At 40.3% G+C, this 15206-nt stretch overlaps 2 protein-coding genes across 3 annotated transcripts in view; one reads left to right on the top strand and one right to left on the bottom strand.

The window, feature by feature from the left end:
* The window catches only part of RASA3 (RAS p21 protein activator 3), a 254071-nt gene that overhangs the window by 221870 nt on the left and 16995 nt on the right, over nt 1-15206 (bottom strand). The gene's annotated exons all lie outside the window — the stretch shown is intronic.
* On the top strand, nt 1805-14471 carry CFAP97D2 (CFAP97 domain containing 2). Of its 2 annotated transcripts, XM_007063837.4 has the most exons (5): nt 1822-2087; nt 5832-5912; nt 8152-8270; nt 11160-11352; nt 13244-14471. In XM_007063837.4, exons 1-5 carry the CDS (start codon nt 1983-1985, stop codon nt 13409-13411), a joined length of 666 nt encoding a protein of 221 aa, XP_007063899.2. In that variant the 5' UTR covers nt 1822-1982; the 3' UTR covers nt 13412-14471. The 2 variants fall into 2 exon arrangements, with proteins under 2 accessions (XP_037753365.1, XP_007063899.2); XM_037897437.2 differs by lacking the exon at nt 5832-5912 and having other exon boundaries at nt 1805-2087; nt 13244-14462.

Below are 15206 nucleotides of genomic sequence, written 5' to 3' on the forward strand. Positions count from 1 at the left end.
CACCTGCAAACCGACCATGCTGCGCTACAGTGGCTTCATGCCGCCACGGGAAATAACAAAAAACTTATTTGGTGGCGTTTAGCTCTCCAAGATTTTAATTTCGACATACAACACATTTCAGAAGCTTCTAACAAAGTGGCTGATGCACTCTCCCTTGAAAGTTTCCCAGAATCAACGGGTCCAAATAGTCCTTAAGATGTGGGAAATATTGTTAGTCTTTATACAGTTAGTAGTATATTTAGAGATGCATGTGTCTTATTAACTCTGTTTTCTCCTAGAGCTCCAGGAAGAAATCATAGCCAGTGTTTCACCCTATCTGTGATTTGCAGGGGGGGGTGTTATAAATATCAAGGGAAAAGGGTAACCACCTTTCTGTATACAGTGCTATAAAATCCCTCCTGGCCAGAGGCAACATCCTGTTACCTGTAAAGGGTTAAGAAGCTCAGTTAACCTGGCTGGCACCTGACCCAAAGGACCAATAAAGGGACAAGATACTTTCAAATCTTGGGGGCAGGAGGAAAGGCTTTTGTTGTGCTCTTCATTTACGTGGTTGTTCTCTCTTGGGACTGAGAGAGGCCAGATAGAAATCCATCTTCTCCAACCCATCCTAATCCAAGTCTCCAATATTGCAACCAGATAGGTAAGCCAGGCAAGGCGGATTAGTTTATTTTTTATGTGAATTTTCCCTGTGTTAAGAGGGAGGTTTATTCCTGTTTTCTGTAACTAAGGTTTTGCCCAGAGGGGGATTCTCTGTGTTTTATATCTGACTACCCTGTGAAGTATTTTCCATCCTGATTTTACAGAGGTGATTTTTACCTTTCTTTTAAAAAAAAAAGAAATCCTTCTTTTAAGAACCTGACTGATTTTTCCATTTTTCCAAGATCCAGGGGTTTGGGTCTTTGAGGATTTTGTAACCAATTGGTTAGGATATTATTCTCAAGCCTCCCCAGGAAAGCAGGGGTGTAGGGCTTGGGGGGATATTTTTTGGGGGGGGAAGACATCTCCAAGTGGTCTCTTTCCCTGTTCTTTGTTTAAAACGCTTGGTGGTGGCAGCATACGGTTCAAGGACAAGGCAAAGTTTGTACCTTGGGGAAGTTTTTAACCTAAGCTGGTAAGAATAAGCTTAGGGGGTCTTTCATGCGGGTCCCCACATCTGTACCCTAGAGTTCAGAGTGGGGAAGGAACCCTGACAGCTACTGTTTCTGTTTGTTGGGGCATCATTTCATACAGCTTTTTCTAAAGGAGAAAAAAACCCCTTCTGATCTAAAATAAAATTAATCGAAATATGAAAGTCAAGTTAGATGGTAAATGGTCAAGTTAAACAAGACACAGATCTGTTAACAACTGGTTTGTGCAAACTCCTGCAAGCTTCCTCTAGTTCACCAGTGATCAGATGGTATTACGACAAACCAAGGTTACTGGGCTATTATCAAATCAAAGCGTGTTGGTATTAATGTATATTTAATGTGGCTTTAAAAAAAAAAGGTAGATACTTAGCAGCGAAGAAATATTTTAACACGCTAAGGCAGTTCTAAAGACTGCATCCCACACTATGGGTTTACTTTGTATTGTGGTGATGCATACCTTTAAACTGTAAGCTTGACAAATGTTAACTGTTATACAGACTCTTCTACATCTGTGGTGCTACATAAAGTATTAATAATAGCATACTGAGACACTGTCTTTCCTTAATCACTGCAGAGCTAAGCATGACCAGTGAAGTATAATTGCTAAGCTGTTTAATATATTGAGATAATATCCTTTGGAATCTTTTGCTAAGATGTTCAGGTCTTATTTACTATGCTCTAAAGACATATGGTTTAAAATGCTACCACTGACTATTCAATATTTTCTTAGCAGTGATACCATGACAACCACCACATGACCTGCAACAAACATACCCAGTCTCCAGGGCTTTGCTTAAGAAGGCTCAGAGTGATATCACTCATTCTTTAGAACAGCATCAGTTATAGAGACACTTTATGTTATTTAAGATGCATAGAGCCTACCAGCCAAGTTTACCTTGTGGCAACAAATATCTTCAGCAAAAATGGGACAAAACAAACTATGAAGAGCACAAGAAAAGGGTAGGTACAACTCTGTAGTACAGTGAGTAAATTTATTTCAGTGAGTAAATAGGCAAGTCAGATTTGTTAGTGCAAATGCTTATGTATTCTTTAACATTAGTCTGAAAGTATTCCTTAGAGATCAGGGTTGACCTACCATATAAAAAGATGTTTTTTTTTTAATAATAGCGTGCATTGTATGCAGGTTGCTAATGGGTTGCCACCAGTTTAAAGTACGATAATGATGTTCATGAATTTAAAGACAGAAAAGATCTGGTCAATCATGCAGTCCCTCTCAGTGGCAATGTGGGATTGTTCCCTTCAGGCCTTTCCTCAGTGCTTTGTATAGTCCAAGTGTTAGATCATATTAAAGAAGTTCTGTATTAAAATCACAAATGAGTTTGATTCCCCATAGTTTAAATTCCAGGGTATTACTAATTAAGAGGTCTCTTGGTTTTTGGTACTGTTTCTCTCCCTCTATGTGTGAAACTTGCAAGCTGCTAATTGCGTTAGTACATTCTAAGACAGAGTCTGTTCTCAAAGCAATTCACAGAGAGAGAGACTCAAAGCAATACTCTGTAACAGAAACAGCACCCAGAGACTCCCCGCCCTTTTGTTGTATTAACAATTGTAATTAAAATAGAGATAGAGGATGTATGTGGATGAATGCTTGGTGTGGATAATAACTGAATGATCAGGGAGGTGCCAGCCTAAGAATCCAGTGTCCATTGGCTGAAGAAGGCGTCAAGTGGAAATAACCAGAGGACCCCCAGAGGGCAGACTGGAATCCACCCAACAGCCTCAAGAATGGGAGAACCAAAGAACAAGATAACATCTAGCAGCACGGAGCCATCAGGAATGTGCTATCTGCTGATTGATTCCGCAACAGCATGATGAAGCAATTCCCATAGACTGGCATAGGAAGAAATTCCTATAAAAACAGACTCTAGAAAGTGAGAACTTTGGGGTCTGATTCTGCAAACCAACTTCCAGGAGCATCAGACAAGGCCCTGCTCCCTCCTCATGTCCAGGCCACCTGGCCAGTGGCTTGGCATGAGCAACTCTAAGGCTGGTAACTATGATAACAACCTTGCAGAACCTGTGTGTGTGTGTGTGTGAGAATAAATATGAGATTGAATGGAATGTTATAGCTATAACTAACTGCTTACTATGATTATTTCTGTATTCACAATAAATGTGGTATTTTGCCTTTTTCCTTTTAATAAGATCCTGCTGGTTTTTATTTTATTGGTATAACACAAGTCTGAATAACTCCTGTGAGAAGGATTAAACTGCATTGCTTTCTTAAGAAGATATCACAGTGTAATTGACCTTACTGTAAGGAAATATTTCTTCATTATGTACAGATAGGGTGACCAGATGTCCTGATTTTATAGGGACAGTCCCGATTTTGGGGTCTTTTTCTTATAGAGGCTCTTATTATCCCCCACCCCATGTCCCGATTTTTCACATTTGCTGTCTAGTCACCCTATTTTCAGATATGGTCAGTTTCATATGCTGTTACCATATAAAATACACCCTTCTTTCCATGTTCTGTACCACTGGTTTGACTAATGGGTGGGGAGAATTTAAAAATGAAATATAAAATCAAGCATTTTGTCTCTAACCAAAATGGCAAGATCAAAAGTTTTTAAAATTTTTTTTTTTTTTAAATTAAGCTCCGACATGCCATGCCATTGTATATGACTAGGGCTATTTACAAGTGGTCTGATGCTGGAGGGCTGACATAGTGTACATCCATTGTGGACATACAGCTACCCCTTAGAAAGTAGGACACTTCATATTCATCCCAAGGAATTCAAACCTTAAAACTAGAGCTCGTCGGGAAATGGATTTTCTGTCCCGTGAAAAATTTTGGGATGTTAAAAAAAAAAAAAAAGGCCCAAATCATGAATGAAAGCCAAAATTTCTAAAATTTTTTGCTAAGTGAAAACTTAAAAATGGTCATTTTGGATCAATCAAAACATTTTATTTTGATAAACTGAAAATGTTTCGTTTCCATTTTGACCATTTTTCAATTTATTTTTTTTTATGTAAAATAAAATATAAATGTTGAAACAAAAAGTCATTTCAAAATGAAAAATCAAAACTTTCTATTCCAAAACCCATCAAAACAGGATGATATTAAAATGATATTTCACACACAAAAAATGGTTTAGTTGAAATGGCATTTTTGATGGAAAATTGTTTTGACAAAAAATTTTAGCCCTGCTATCCAATAATAAACCGCCTTTTAATTGAGATCCAATCCTGTTATGCTAAGCACTCTCCACTCCCATGGAAATCAATGACAGTTGAGGGCACCCAGCATCTTGCAGGATCGGGCCTTCTACTAGAATCTGCAACAAAAGGAAGCCAAACATATTACCAGCACTTAGGCAGCTTGAGTAAATAGATATTGTGTAATTTCAGCTCAAGTATTGCAGCTCCAAACATCACTGCAATGAATCTAATGAATGACTATTGCCTTTTTATATAGTCTTGAGATTGACCTGATAGTTTATCGAAGTTTTCATCAATTCTGAAGTCATCAGGGAGTCAGGCTTTTGTCCCTGACTCATGAAGCTCTGTGCTGTGCCGTGCTACATTTGGAGCTTTGGAAGGCTACATGTGGACTCCAGGCAACGCTTTATGGAATGTACTTTTCTGTGCTGTTACCATATAAATTGCACTTATTTGAAAACCCCTTTTGCTTAGTGTGTAAATGTTCTACACTTATTTACACGTCACATGGGTAAGCAACTCTTGAAAGGCAGAGTCAATCAAAGAGGGCATAGTTCAAATAATTATTCATATTATATACACACATACTCTACTGTTATATTTATATATAATGTATTAATGAGCTGAGCAGTGTTTATCCCATACTATTAACTAAAGCAACAAAATCATGCATCCCATTAATGTATTCTCACCTCCACAGGGTTCCTCTGAGTCTCACAGAGTGGTCTCTTCCACTTTCTCTCTCTCTCTTTCTTCCCCTCCTCCTCAGTTTTCACCTCCAGAGACTCCTTGACCCAAGACTATTCATATGACCTACCATTTGCGGTGATCTTCCTGTCAGACCTGACCTGAATATTCATGTGATGTGTTGGGGGAAGGAGATTTTAACTGTGCCACTGAATCTAGTGCAATACAAACTCTATTAGGTGATTATATCAGTAGTTTTGCATTGGAGGATACATATTAAGGCATTGCTATAACAGTGAGGTCATGGAAATTCCCTGAACACAAGAAGCCCTCTGCAGGAGTTGCATGGCTCCCACACCCAGATCCATACCTCCTCAGGAGGCCCTAAGTCAGGGACATTTCCAGGGTACACTGGGGTCAGGGGAGGGAGTAGCTAAGTCATTCTTACATTCCAGCGATTCTGCATCCCAGCAACAGTCCAAAGCATCTATTGCTCCAGGGACATATGTTAGGAAGCCTGTGCCTGGGGCCAGACTAGACCTCAGAACTCCTGGGTAAAGGAGGCATAAGCAGTCCTGGCACCAGTATGTATTTTTTCTTTTCTCTGGGAGGAAAGGTTTGAGTTTTATTGGTGATGGAAAACAATTGTCCCTTGTATCTTCATTTCCCACTACCTCCCTGGGGAGGCTTGGCATTGCTGACATTATGAATGTGTCAGCTATGATATTACTGCTAACAATACAGTGGACAAACAATTTAAACATTTCCCATAACAGTTTATGAGGATTTGATTTTCAAGAAAATTGGATAATGATTATTTTTGTTCTGCTGCAGATCCAGACAGCCAAACCTGTAGTGGACACCACTACTCCTTTAACATATGGCCATCTTCACTTGAAGTTAAAGAAGCTAAAGGTATCTTTTTGGTTATGTCACTTAAGTAGGTTAGCATTGAATAGGAATGCATATGCCAGTGCCCACCATAGTGTTCCCCGCACTTCACCTCCAACAAAGTAAGACAGGCAGATCAACAGGGGTATAAGAAGATTAAATGGTCAAAGTTTTAGTTTCACTTCCAGACCATGCTTTGCCTAACTGGGCCAGTGGATATTGCCCTCCCAGTCCCACATCAAATAAACTGACTTGATGCATCAAATTCCCTCTAATTGCCAGGTCCAGATCCTGCCTAAAATCTGTTCCTGCCCATCAAAAAGAAAAAAAAAATCTACAGTAACTGAAACAATAATAACCAGAATGTTATCACAGGGCAATCTTATGACATGTTGGCATACAAAAAACATGAGAAATGTAACAAGGGATAGTTTTTATTTGTAATTTTCATTCAAAATCTTTATCCCTCTGTGATTAAATTGTTTATAAAAAGAAAATGACAATGGAAAAATGAACTCTATTCTCCTAGAATAATGGTCTCTGTCCACTTTAAAAAAAACCTATATACAGTCTCCCTCAGGCAAAGGGAGTGTTGCCTGAATAAGGACTTCAGGATTTGGCCTCTTTAAAATGTTTATCATCTCATCCTACTTTATAGCAACCCCCAGAGAGCTTGAAACTATTTTGCTATCAAAACAATTAATTTCTCCCCTAAGAATACACATTTATATACTATTGTAGGATTTGGCATCTGTGCTGGTTGTTGCTGCTTCCTCCCCACCCCCTTTCTTTACTGTAAAAGAGCAATGAAGAATTTCCTTTGGGAAAAATCATATATATGTATGGAGTTTGCCGATGCATATTTAAAAAGAAAGTCAAATCTGAAGCTGCCAATCTTGGGTATGTCCCTTTATGCTACTGGAACCCTGACACTTTTGGGTGGCATTAAGTCCCCCATCCAGCTGTAACATGATTCTTTTAGAGGTGCTATGTAAATACAGAGAGACTCTCTCTAATGTTGCCAGTAAGTTCATCTTCCTGTAACCACATTCTTTTCTCCTTTGTAGTCACTATCCCTCTGGGTTTTTAAGAGCCTGATGGGATTACTTAACAGCACCATTTTTAGGTACATCCATAATACAGTTTGAGCTACATCTGACCTGTTTTGGTTATAAAGCCAAGCAAACAAAAAAGATGAATTAAGAGCCCCGCCAGTAGTTCACTACAGTAACATTAGCTATTGAGGGTTATCAAAGCAGCATGTGCCAATATTTCATATTTATCTTATTTAGGCCATGCAAGCCTTAAGAGTGCTAGAAACAACATCAAAAGAGGCAGGGGAAGGGGGAGAATCAGTAGGCACAAAATATGTTTTTCAATGACACTCGGGGAGGAGAGGCACTTGGAAGCAAGTTGTTTTAAGTTTTAGTTCTGAAGGTAATGGTGGAATTATTACTCTGCCTATTATAGAGTCCCTGCTTCTCTGGTTCCTTTCAAACCACCCCTGCTAGACATGGCATCCTTGGGCCACAGAAACATACTTCTGAAGAGCACTTCTTAGGGGGAGCAGGGGGGGAGGGGCTTTTAGAATGGATTAGATTTCACCAAAGGGCAGCTGTTCACAAACATTTCTCACAGGTCTGGCTAGCTCCAGGCTCACTACAAGGTCTTCCCATCCCATCTCGTTCTTCTATTTAGATTCTTACATTGCTCCCATCACCATGGTATCTTTTCACATTACACAAATGAATCTCTATGTTGTACTGGGTTTACTGATATCATTAATATACTCCATGTTTAGATCTTAAAACTAATTTTAAAAAATGACTTAAAACTAGCTAAATGTGCACATAACTAGTCTATGCAGCTACATGTTTCTATCACCGTTACCCTCATCCTCCTGCTGCAGCTCCTTCCATTTGCCTATTAAACCCACTTGTTGCTTCCCACCTTAAATCAGATTGTAACCCCACCAGGGACAGGGATGGCCTGTTCCTGGACCTGATCCAAAGCCCACTGAAGTCAGGGGAAAGTGGTGCTTACTGCTGTGGGTCCCCCAAAAGCACTGTTTGCTACTTAAACCCTAACTTATGTGGATCTGATGCAGGACCTCTGCCCTGGGGGTGAATTTTTACCCTACCAGTTTTTGTCTCAGTCTGTGTGTGGAACCAGAGTTGGAGCCTCTTGTTAAGTATCCACAGCACTCTGCTGCTGTTTTGATTGGACCATAACAAATATTTCTCTGCCTCTTTTGTGCATGAAGCTTGAGAAGCAACGGCTTTCAGTCATCGAAAGAGACAATCATTTGCTGCTGGAGAAGATATCCTGTATCATGAGGACGAAAGGGCGAATTGATAACAAAAATTACTGTCAGGCCAAAAGGTAACATCAGCAATAGAACTTGTATAGGGTTATCAAGTTACTGTGACAGTGATAAACATAGCAATGGATAATCTGCTCAGCAAGGACATGTATTTAAAGGAGGCCTCAGGAGTGCTAATATTTTAGATATTCATTGTTCTGCCCTGTTATGGGGATTCCAACTCCTTCGAGGTTCATCCTTCTAGTCTCTGTAGAAAAACAGATACCAGCTTCTGGATTAATTTCTTCAGTTTAATAACTGAGGGATAGGGACAGTGATTGTTGACCTAGTTTAGAGGAAATAAATGAAACAAACATATTATCATGTCCCAACTAATCTGTTGTTGCTGACTGAGTTACTGCCACTTGCTTTGCCAGTCATTCCCACAGACATCACTGGAAAGACGTAGGTAAATGAAATGAAATAAGCATGGAAATGAAATAAGAACAACAAAGTGAACAGTGTACAGTAACCATATTGAGTAAGTAAATCAGGACTTTAGTCATTGCTCAAGGGAGAATGAGTAAGCACTCTCAGACAATTCTCACAGGAGAGTAGCTGTTTGTACCATTTTAACGCCAAGAGAATGTCATACTCAGAGTACAGCAGAACAATGCATGATCACAAGTAAGAAGAGAATTAAGAAGTGAAGCGAGGACACCAGAATCTGCCATGGGAATGTTTGGTGCAAGTCAAGTGTCATTTGTTAACCTTCATGATTCATTTACAGACAGACTGGTTGATGAGGGAATGATAGCTCATCAGGCCCCAACGTGTCTCTAGACAGAAGGGTGCAGTTCAGTAGTTCAGGTAATCCAGGTGGAGTCCAGAACAGCAATTGCTGTGTAACAGGGAATTTCCAACTTCAGCATGGTCCCATTAGATATTAAAAATATATGATGAATAATTTGAAACACCATTGAAACTGAGCTAATGGATGTACATATCCTCATGAGCATTATATTATATTACACACACACACACGCATAAGCATTTACCGAAGATTAACCTTTACTGCTGCTGTGTAGCATACATATCATTGTAGCTCCCTTGACATCATAGAATCATAGAACTGGAAGGGACTTTGAGAGGTCATCTAGTCCAGTCCCCTGCACTCGTGGCAGGACTAATTATCTAGACCAGTGGTTCTCAAAGCCAGTCCACCTCTTGTTCAGGGAAAGCCCCTGGAGTGCCAGACCGGTTTGTTTACCTGCCGCGTCCGGAGGTTCGGCCGATCGCGGCTCCCACTGGCTGCGGTTCGCCACTCCAGGCCAATGCGGGCTGCGGGAAGGGCGGCCAGCACGTCCCTTGGCCCACACCGCTTCCTGCACTGGCCTGGAGCAGCGAACCACGGCCAGTGGGAGCCGCGATCGGCCAAACCTGCAGACGCGGCAGGTAAACAAACCAGCCCGGCCCACAGGGGCTTTCCCTGAACAAGCGACGGACCGGCTTTGAGAACCACTGATCTAGACCATTCCTGACTGGTTTGTCTAATCTGCTCTTAAAGATCTCCAATGATGGAGATTCCAAAACCTCCCTAGGCAATTTATTCCAGTACTTAACAACCCTGACAGTTAGGAAGTTTTTCCTAATGTCCAACCTAAACCTCCCTTGGTGCAATTTAAGACCATTTCTTCTTGTCCTATCCTCAGAGGTTAAGAAAAGCAATTTTTCTTCCTCCTCCTTGTAACAACCTTTTATAGATTAGAAAATTGTTATGTCCCCTCTCAGTCTTCTCTTTTCCAGACTAAACAAACCCAATTTTTTCAATCTTCCCTCACAGGTCATGTTTTCTAGACCTTTAATCATTTTTGTTGCTCTTCTCCGGACTCTCTCCATTTTGTCCACATCCTTCCTGAAATGTGGAGCCCAGAATCGGACACAGTACTCCAGTTGAGGCCTAATCAGAGCGGAGTACAGTGGAAGAATTACTTCTCATGTCTTGCTTACAACACTCCTGCTAATACATCCCTGAATGAGGTTCGCTTTTTTTGCGACAGTGTTACGCTGTTGACTCATATTTAGCTTGGAGTCCACTATGACCTCCAGATCCCTTTCCGCACTACTCCTTCCTAGGCAGTGATTTACCATTCTGTATGTGTGCAACTGATTGTTCCTTCCTAAATGTAATACTTTGCATTTGTCCTTATTAAATTTCATCCTATTAACGTCAGACCATTTCTCCAGTTTGTCCAGATCATTTTGAATTTTAATGTTATTCTCCAAAGCACTTGCAACCTCTCCCAGCTTGGTATTGTCCACAAACTTTACAAGTGCACTCTCTATGCCACTATCTAAATCATTGATAAAGATATTGAACAGAACCGAATGTCATTTAACTCTGGCACTAACCAGTCATGAAATATTTGTGAAGAACTTTTGACTAGACACTTCTCTGCACCTTCTCTCAAAACCAGTTGATCTGGTTAATATCTGAAATTTGGGCAAGACATTTTCCTTCAACAATTGGAAAACAGAGGACTAACGCCAGATGCCTAAAATGATTGTTTATTAACACCTCAGCAGCCAGGCATGCCATCTCCCTCAACATAGCAACAAAAATAATTCAGGGCTGGAGGATTGGTTTTAGGACAAGATTAGGGCTGGGATCTTATAAAAAGTGCCAAGGAATCTTTAGTATTTACAGAGAACAGACAGAATCTCAATTTTGAAGGTCTAATCTGAGAGGCAGAGTGTAAAACTTCTTCAAACAAAACATATTTCCTTCAGAAGGTCAAAGGGCTGAGTTGCGAAGGCTTATTAATAAGGAGAAGAAACTCCTCTTAGGAGAAGTATAATAGCTTCAGAGAATTTCTCTCTCAGGTTCCAGCTTTGACCCACATATTCTTCAAGCACATTCGTAACTGGGCAGAAGCTTGATTTTCCTTTATATGTGTTTCCCTCTCTAGTTTAAACAGGGAAAAGCGAGAGAAGGAACTACTGAGAGTGAGCCAAGAGAACCGAGCCATTCTGGATAGGATTACAAAGTGTGAGCCTCAGTATCAAGTTCAGAGGTGGCATGAAGACTGGCAAAGGGCGGAAAAATACATGGACAGCATTGCAAGATATCCTCGTGGGTGGTGTAAATTGCAGAATCGAAAGGTAACCTGGATTTCTGGGGGGGTGGTTTCTTACTATTACAGATTTGACTTGTCCATTTTGTGTTTTGCTGCATATTTATTCTAGAGAGCACATCATTACAACTGGCAGGCAGCTACAGAATAAGTGATCTTACATTTATACAGCACTATTCATCAAAATGGATCCCAAGGACTCTTCAAACTTCATTAAATGACTGTAGAAATTACAGCATTTAGGAATTACTTTGTCCACCACTGAAATGCAACACGCTCTGAGGTGGAAAAAGGTACCAATTTAATAGTACCACTACAGAGATACCCAAATGCTACAACAAAATTTTTAAAAGGACTAAATATTGAAAGATTTTGAGGTTACAGAAATATATCATGGTTGACTTCCACAGAATATTTGCTGTTTAAAGTAGCCAGCATCTTATTTTCTTTGATAAAATGCACAGCTGTAAATCAGCAGCAAGAAGTATTAGACAGTTAGGTCTCTGCATTCAACATCATTGAGGCTTGGCTTATAGCTACTGAGCATGTATAAAAGGAGATTTTTAGGGGTTAATAACTCAGCCAAATCTGGGTGGATTTTCCTGGAACAGCAAAAGGCATATTTCTGGCCCCAGGACCATCCTTCTGCCAAGTTTCAAGTCTCTGCTGCACACCTATGGAATACTAGAACTCTTAAAAGAAAGAGGAGGAAAAATTGGTTGTCGGGGGGGGGGGGGGGGGGGGGGGGCTCTTTTTCTCCAAGCCCTATTCTTGTAAACAGCTGTACCATTTTTGCTGAAATTTTCAAGAAATATTCAGCCTGAGGCAGAAAGCAAGCATGAAAAGTTTCAGCCCAAGAACTTAAGTCTGTCAGAGTAATAATCAATTAAAAGAAGGGCTTGCAAAGGAAAGAGGTAAGCAACCTGAACTACTGTAAATATATATTACACACAAAATACTATGTTAAAAGCACATTATTAAGGTTGCTAACGTAGTCAAACACTCAAAAGTTAGGAAATGCCAGAATTAAGGTTGCCTCTACAACCTTAATTCACCCCTTTTGTGCATGTGTATTATGGTAGTCTTAATTATATGATCAAACTTTTTTCCCCCACAGGACCACTCCCTCATTCAGTGCACAGAATGGATGGTGCTTACTAAATGAGCAACAATTCTGTACTGAGTTTTATCTTCATTGTTCAACATGTGGCCCCAAGCCTTATTAACTGCACACTATTCAAACCCTGATTTAAAGCCAGTGTTATTAATTTTCACTTGGGATTTTCTGTGGCACTCATCACTACAGTAGTGACATTGAGTGTTTCACAAATGTTAATTTATCTTACTAACATTCTCATTAAGTGACTGAGTATTATTATCCCCAATTTACAGAGGAGGAATGAAGGTACAGAGATTAAGATATAAAGTATCCCCTAATTTTGGGTATCCAATTTGAAATACCTATAACCTGATTTTTCAAAGTAAAGCTCCTTTTTTATGACAAGTTACACTTGTTTTGGTCAGCCTTTCCTCTCTCCTTCCCCCTCTTTGACTGCTCACCTCTTTCTGGTGGAGCATACCAATGCCACCAAGAGGAGACAGAATTTTCCTCCCCTTCTATATCAGGGTCATCTTTACTGATTCCAGCAAATTCCCTCATTGCTGAGCTCTCTCAATCAACCTAGCCATTGGCGTACCTTAATGGAACTTGCTCCATTCCTGACAGCCAAAACAATTCTAAAGAGCAAAAGGATAAGTTCCCTTCCCTTGGTCCAGAGAAATATTTCAGCCATCACGCACAAATTTCCTGTGAGCAGTGCATGGCTGAGGGATCACTTTTAGAATAACCGCAAAACTCAAGATATTGAAATGTTCTTTATTTTCGATGTTTTTGTAATGATTTTTCACTTCTCTTTCAGGAACAAAAATTAAACAAGAAAGCATCAAAACAAGAGAGAGAGAAAAGAGATAAGCAACAGAATGATGAAGATGTGAAAAGCAAGACAGAGGAGGGAGAAAAAGGGGACATCCAAAGTGGAGAGGAAAAAGATCACCAAGAGAGAGAGACTGTTTTAGAAATGGTGTAATTCCAACCAGTCCCCTATCAATACAGTTCAAGCAATTTACAGAACTAAACATGAGATGGGGTATGTGGGAGAGGCAGCTGCAAGAGTTTATATAGATATTATCATTTTAAAGAAGTTACTGTAAGTGTAGGTATTAGGCACATGTCTTTATTAACATATATAAATTTCTTTATAGTTGCCAGCAAACTATAACTCTGCATAATGTTTCATGAACGCAAATGAAGTGAGAGCAAAGCTGGGAAAATGAATTGACTTTATCACAGGTAATTAATCCAGCTGATTAAAACCAGCTTGTTAAAAATAATTATATTTTAATTCTCACATTAGCATCCATTGGAGATTCCCCAGTGAAGGCTGACTTAGATGACAGCAAATAGTTTAGAGCAGTGTTTTTTTTAAAATGTGTTCATAGGCTGGATCCCCTCTTAATAGAGAGATGGCTGGGTGAACCACCTCCCTTCCTGTTCATGATCTCATGTCAGCTTTGTGTCAGCTACAGCAATTGCATACATGGAGAAGTAATATCAATAGTACATTAAGTATTTTCCTAGTTTCTTTTCCTGGAATTTAGAAGCTGGAAACAGAGAGGAGAAACAACATTCTGTGATCAGCCAACCAATGCTTAATTTGTGCCGGGGCTTGACAGCGTTGAGCCCAGCACCTCTAAGCTTGGCAGTTCATAGCCCCAGCACCTCTGGGCTTGCGGCATCAGTTATGAAAGTAAAAAATTTGCTTGAGCCCCAGCACTTCTTTCATTACAAATTAAGCCCTGGAGCCAGCTCTCTGTGTACCACCAGCAAGTGTTCTCCAGGCCACCACTAGTCCACAGCCTATAAGATGAGAACTCCTGGTCTAGAGGATGCATCCCCCTGCCTTTTTATTTTTAAATGTGATACTTCATGGAAAACACCTACTGAACCCACAAAATAGTCTAAGCATACAAAGCCAGTCAAGTGAAACTTCACTCCTCTTGGAGAATATAAAATCTGAAGCCAAATAACAGGGTGTATTAAGAAGTATTGGCTTTTGTTTTGTTGGAAATAAAAAAGTTACAAACATGACTTAATGACTCATATGAATTGTCAGTCATGGAGGCTGGCTACTTTTTTTCCAGAGACATTCTCCTAGTAATATTTTACAGGTCACAGAGACATTTTCCTTTCTCATTTGGAATGTTTCGAGCATTGATGAGATGAGAACTTCAGTTTCTTAATTGTATAAATCCTCAGATATTTATCCTTATTGTAACAAAACTGTGGTACAAATGTAACCCTTCTACCAGATGCAGCCAGCAGCAACCAGGGCCAGGTTTAATATCTAGGGGTTCCTTTCCATCGATACAACACAGAACTAGCTCGATCCCCCCCACCCCATAACTTGGGAAAATTACACACCACCCCTGGAGGCCTCTGATAATAAAAGGAGGGAAGTAATTCAGAGTTAATTTGGGAAAACACCGCAAACAAGGTTCATAAACATAAACCATGAGTAAAAGACCCCCCCCCCCACCCTCAAGTAGGTTGGGCCATGCCCTTTTCCCCTCAGGTTCTTAAGTCCAGCAACCCAAAAGTCACTTTCACATGCCCGACCCTTTTCTGCACCCCACTCACAGTTGCTGTCCTTGGTCAGTGCAGACCCAGAGTTCAGAGGTACATCTGCAGAGTTCACCTCCCACCCTGGTGCAGGGTAAAGAGGCACCTTACTTGCTCTGCTGGCCGCTCACTGGCCACTTGCTCACTGCTCATCACACCTCTCCGGTGCCGTCTGCTGGCCGCTCATTGCGCCTCTCTCCACT

The sequence above is a fragment of the Chelonia mydas genome, chromosome 1, assembly GCF_015237465.2.
Source record: "Chelonia mydas isolate rCheMyd1 chromosome 1, rCheMyd1.pri.v2, whole genome shotgun sequence".
NCBI lineage: Eukaryota > Metazoa > Chordata > Testudines > Cheloniidae > Chelonia > Chelonia mydas.

Coding starts and splice junctions, on each gene's coding strand:
- CFAP97D2 (XM_007063837.4), top strand. CDS start 1,983: ATGTTATTTAAGATGCATAGAGCCTACCAGCCAAGTTTACCTTGTGGC. Junction 8,271..11,159: donor AATTACTGTCAGGCCAAAAG/GTAACATCAGCA, acceptor TTCCCTCTCTAG/TTTAAACAGGGAAAAGCGAG. Junction 11,353..13,243: donor GTAAATTGCAGAATCGAAAG/GTAACCTGGATT, acceptor CTTCTCTTTCAG/GAACAAAAATTAAACAAGAA.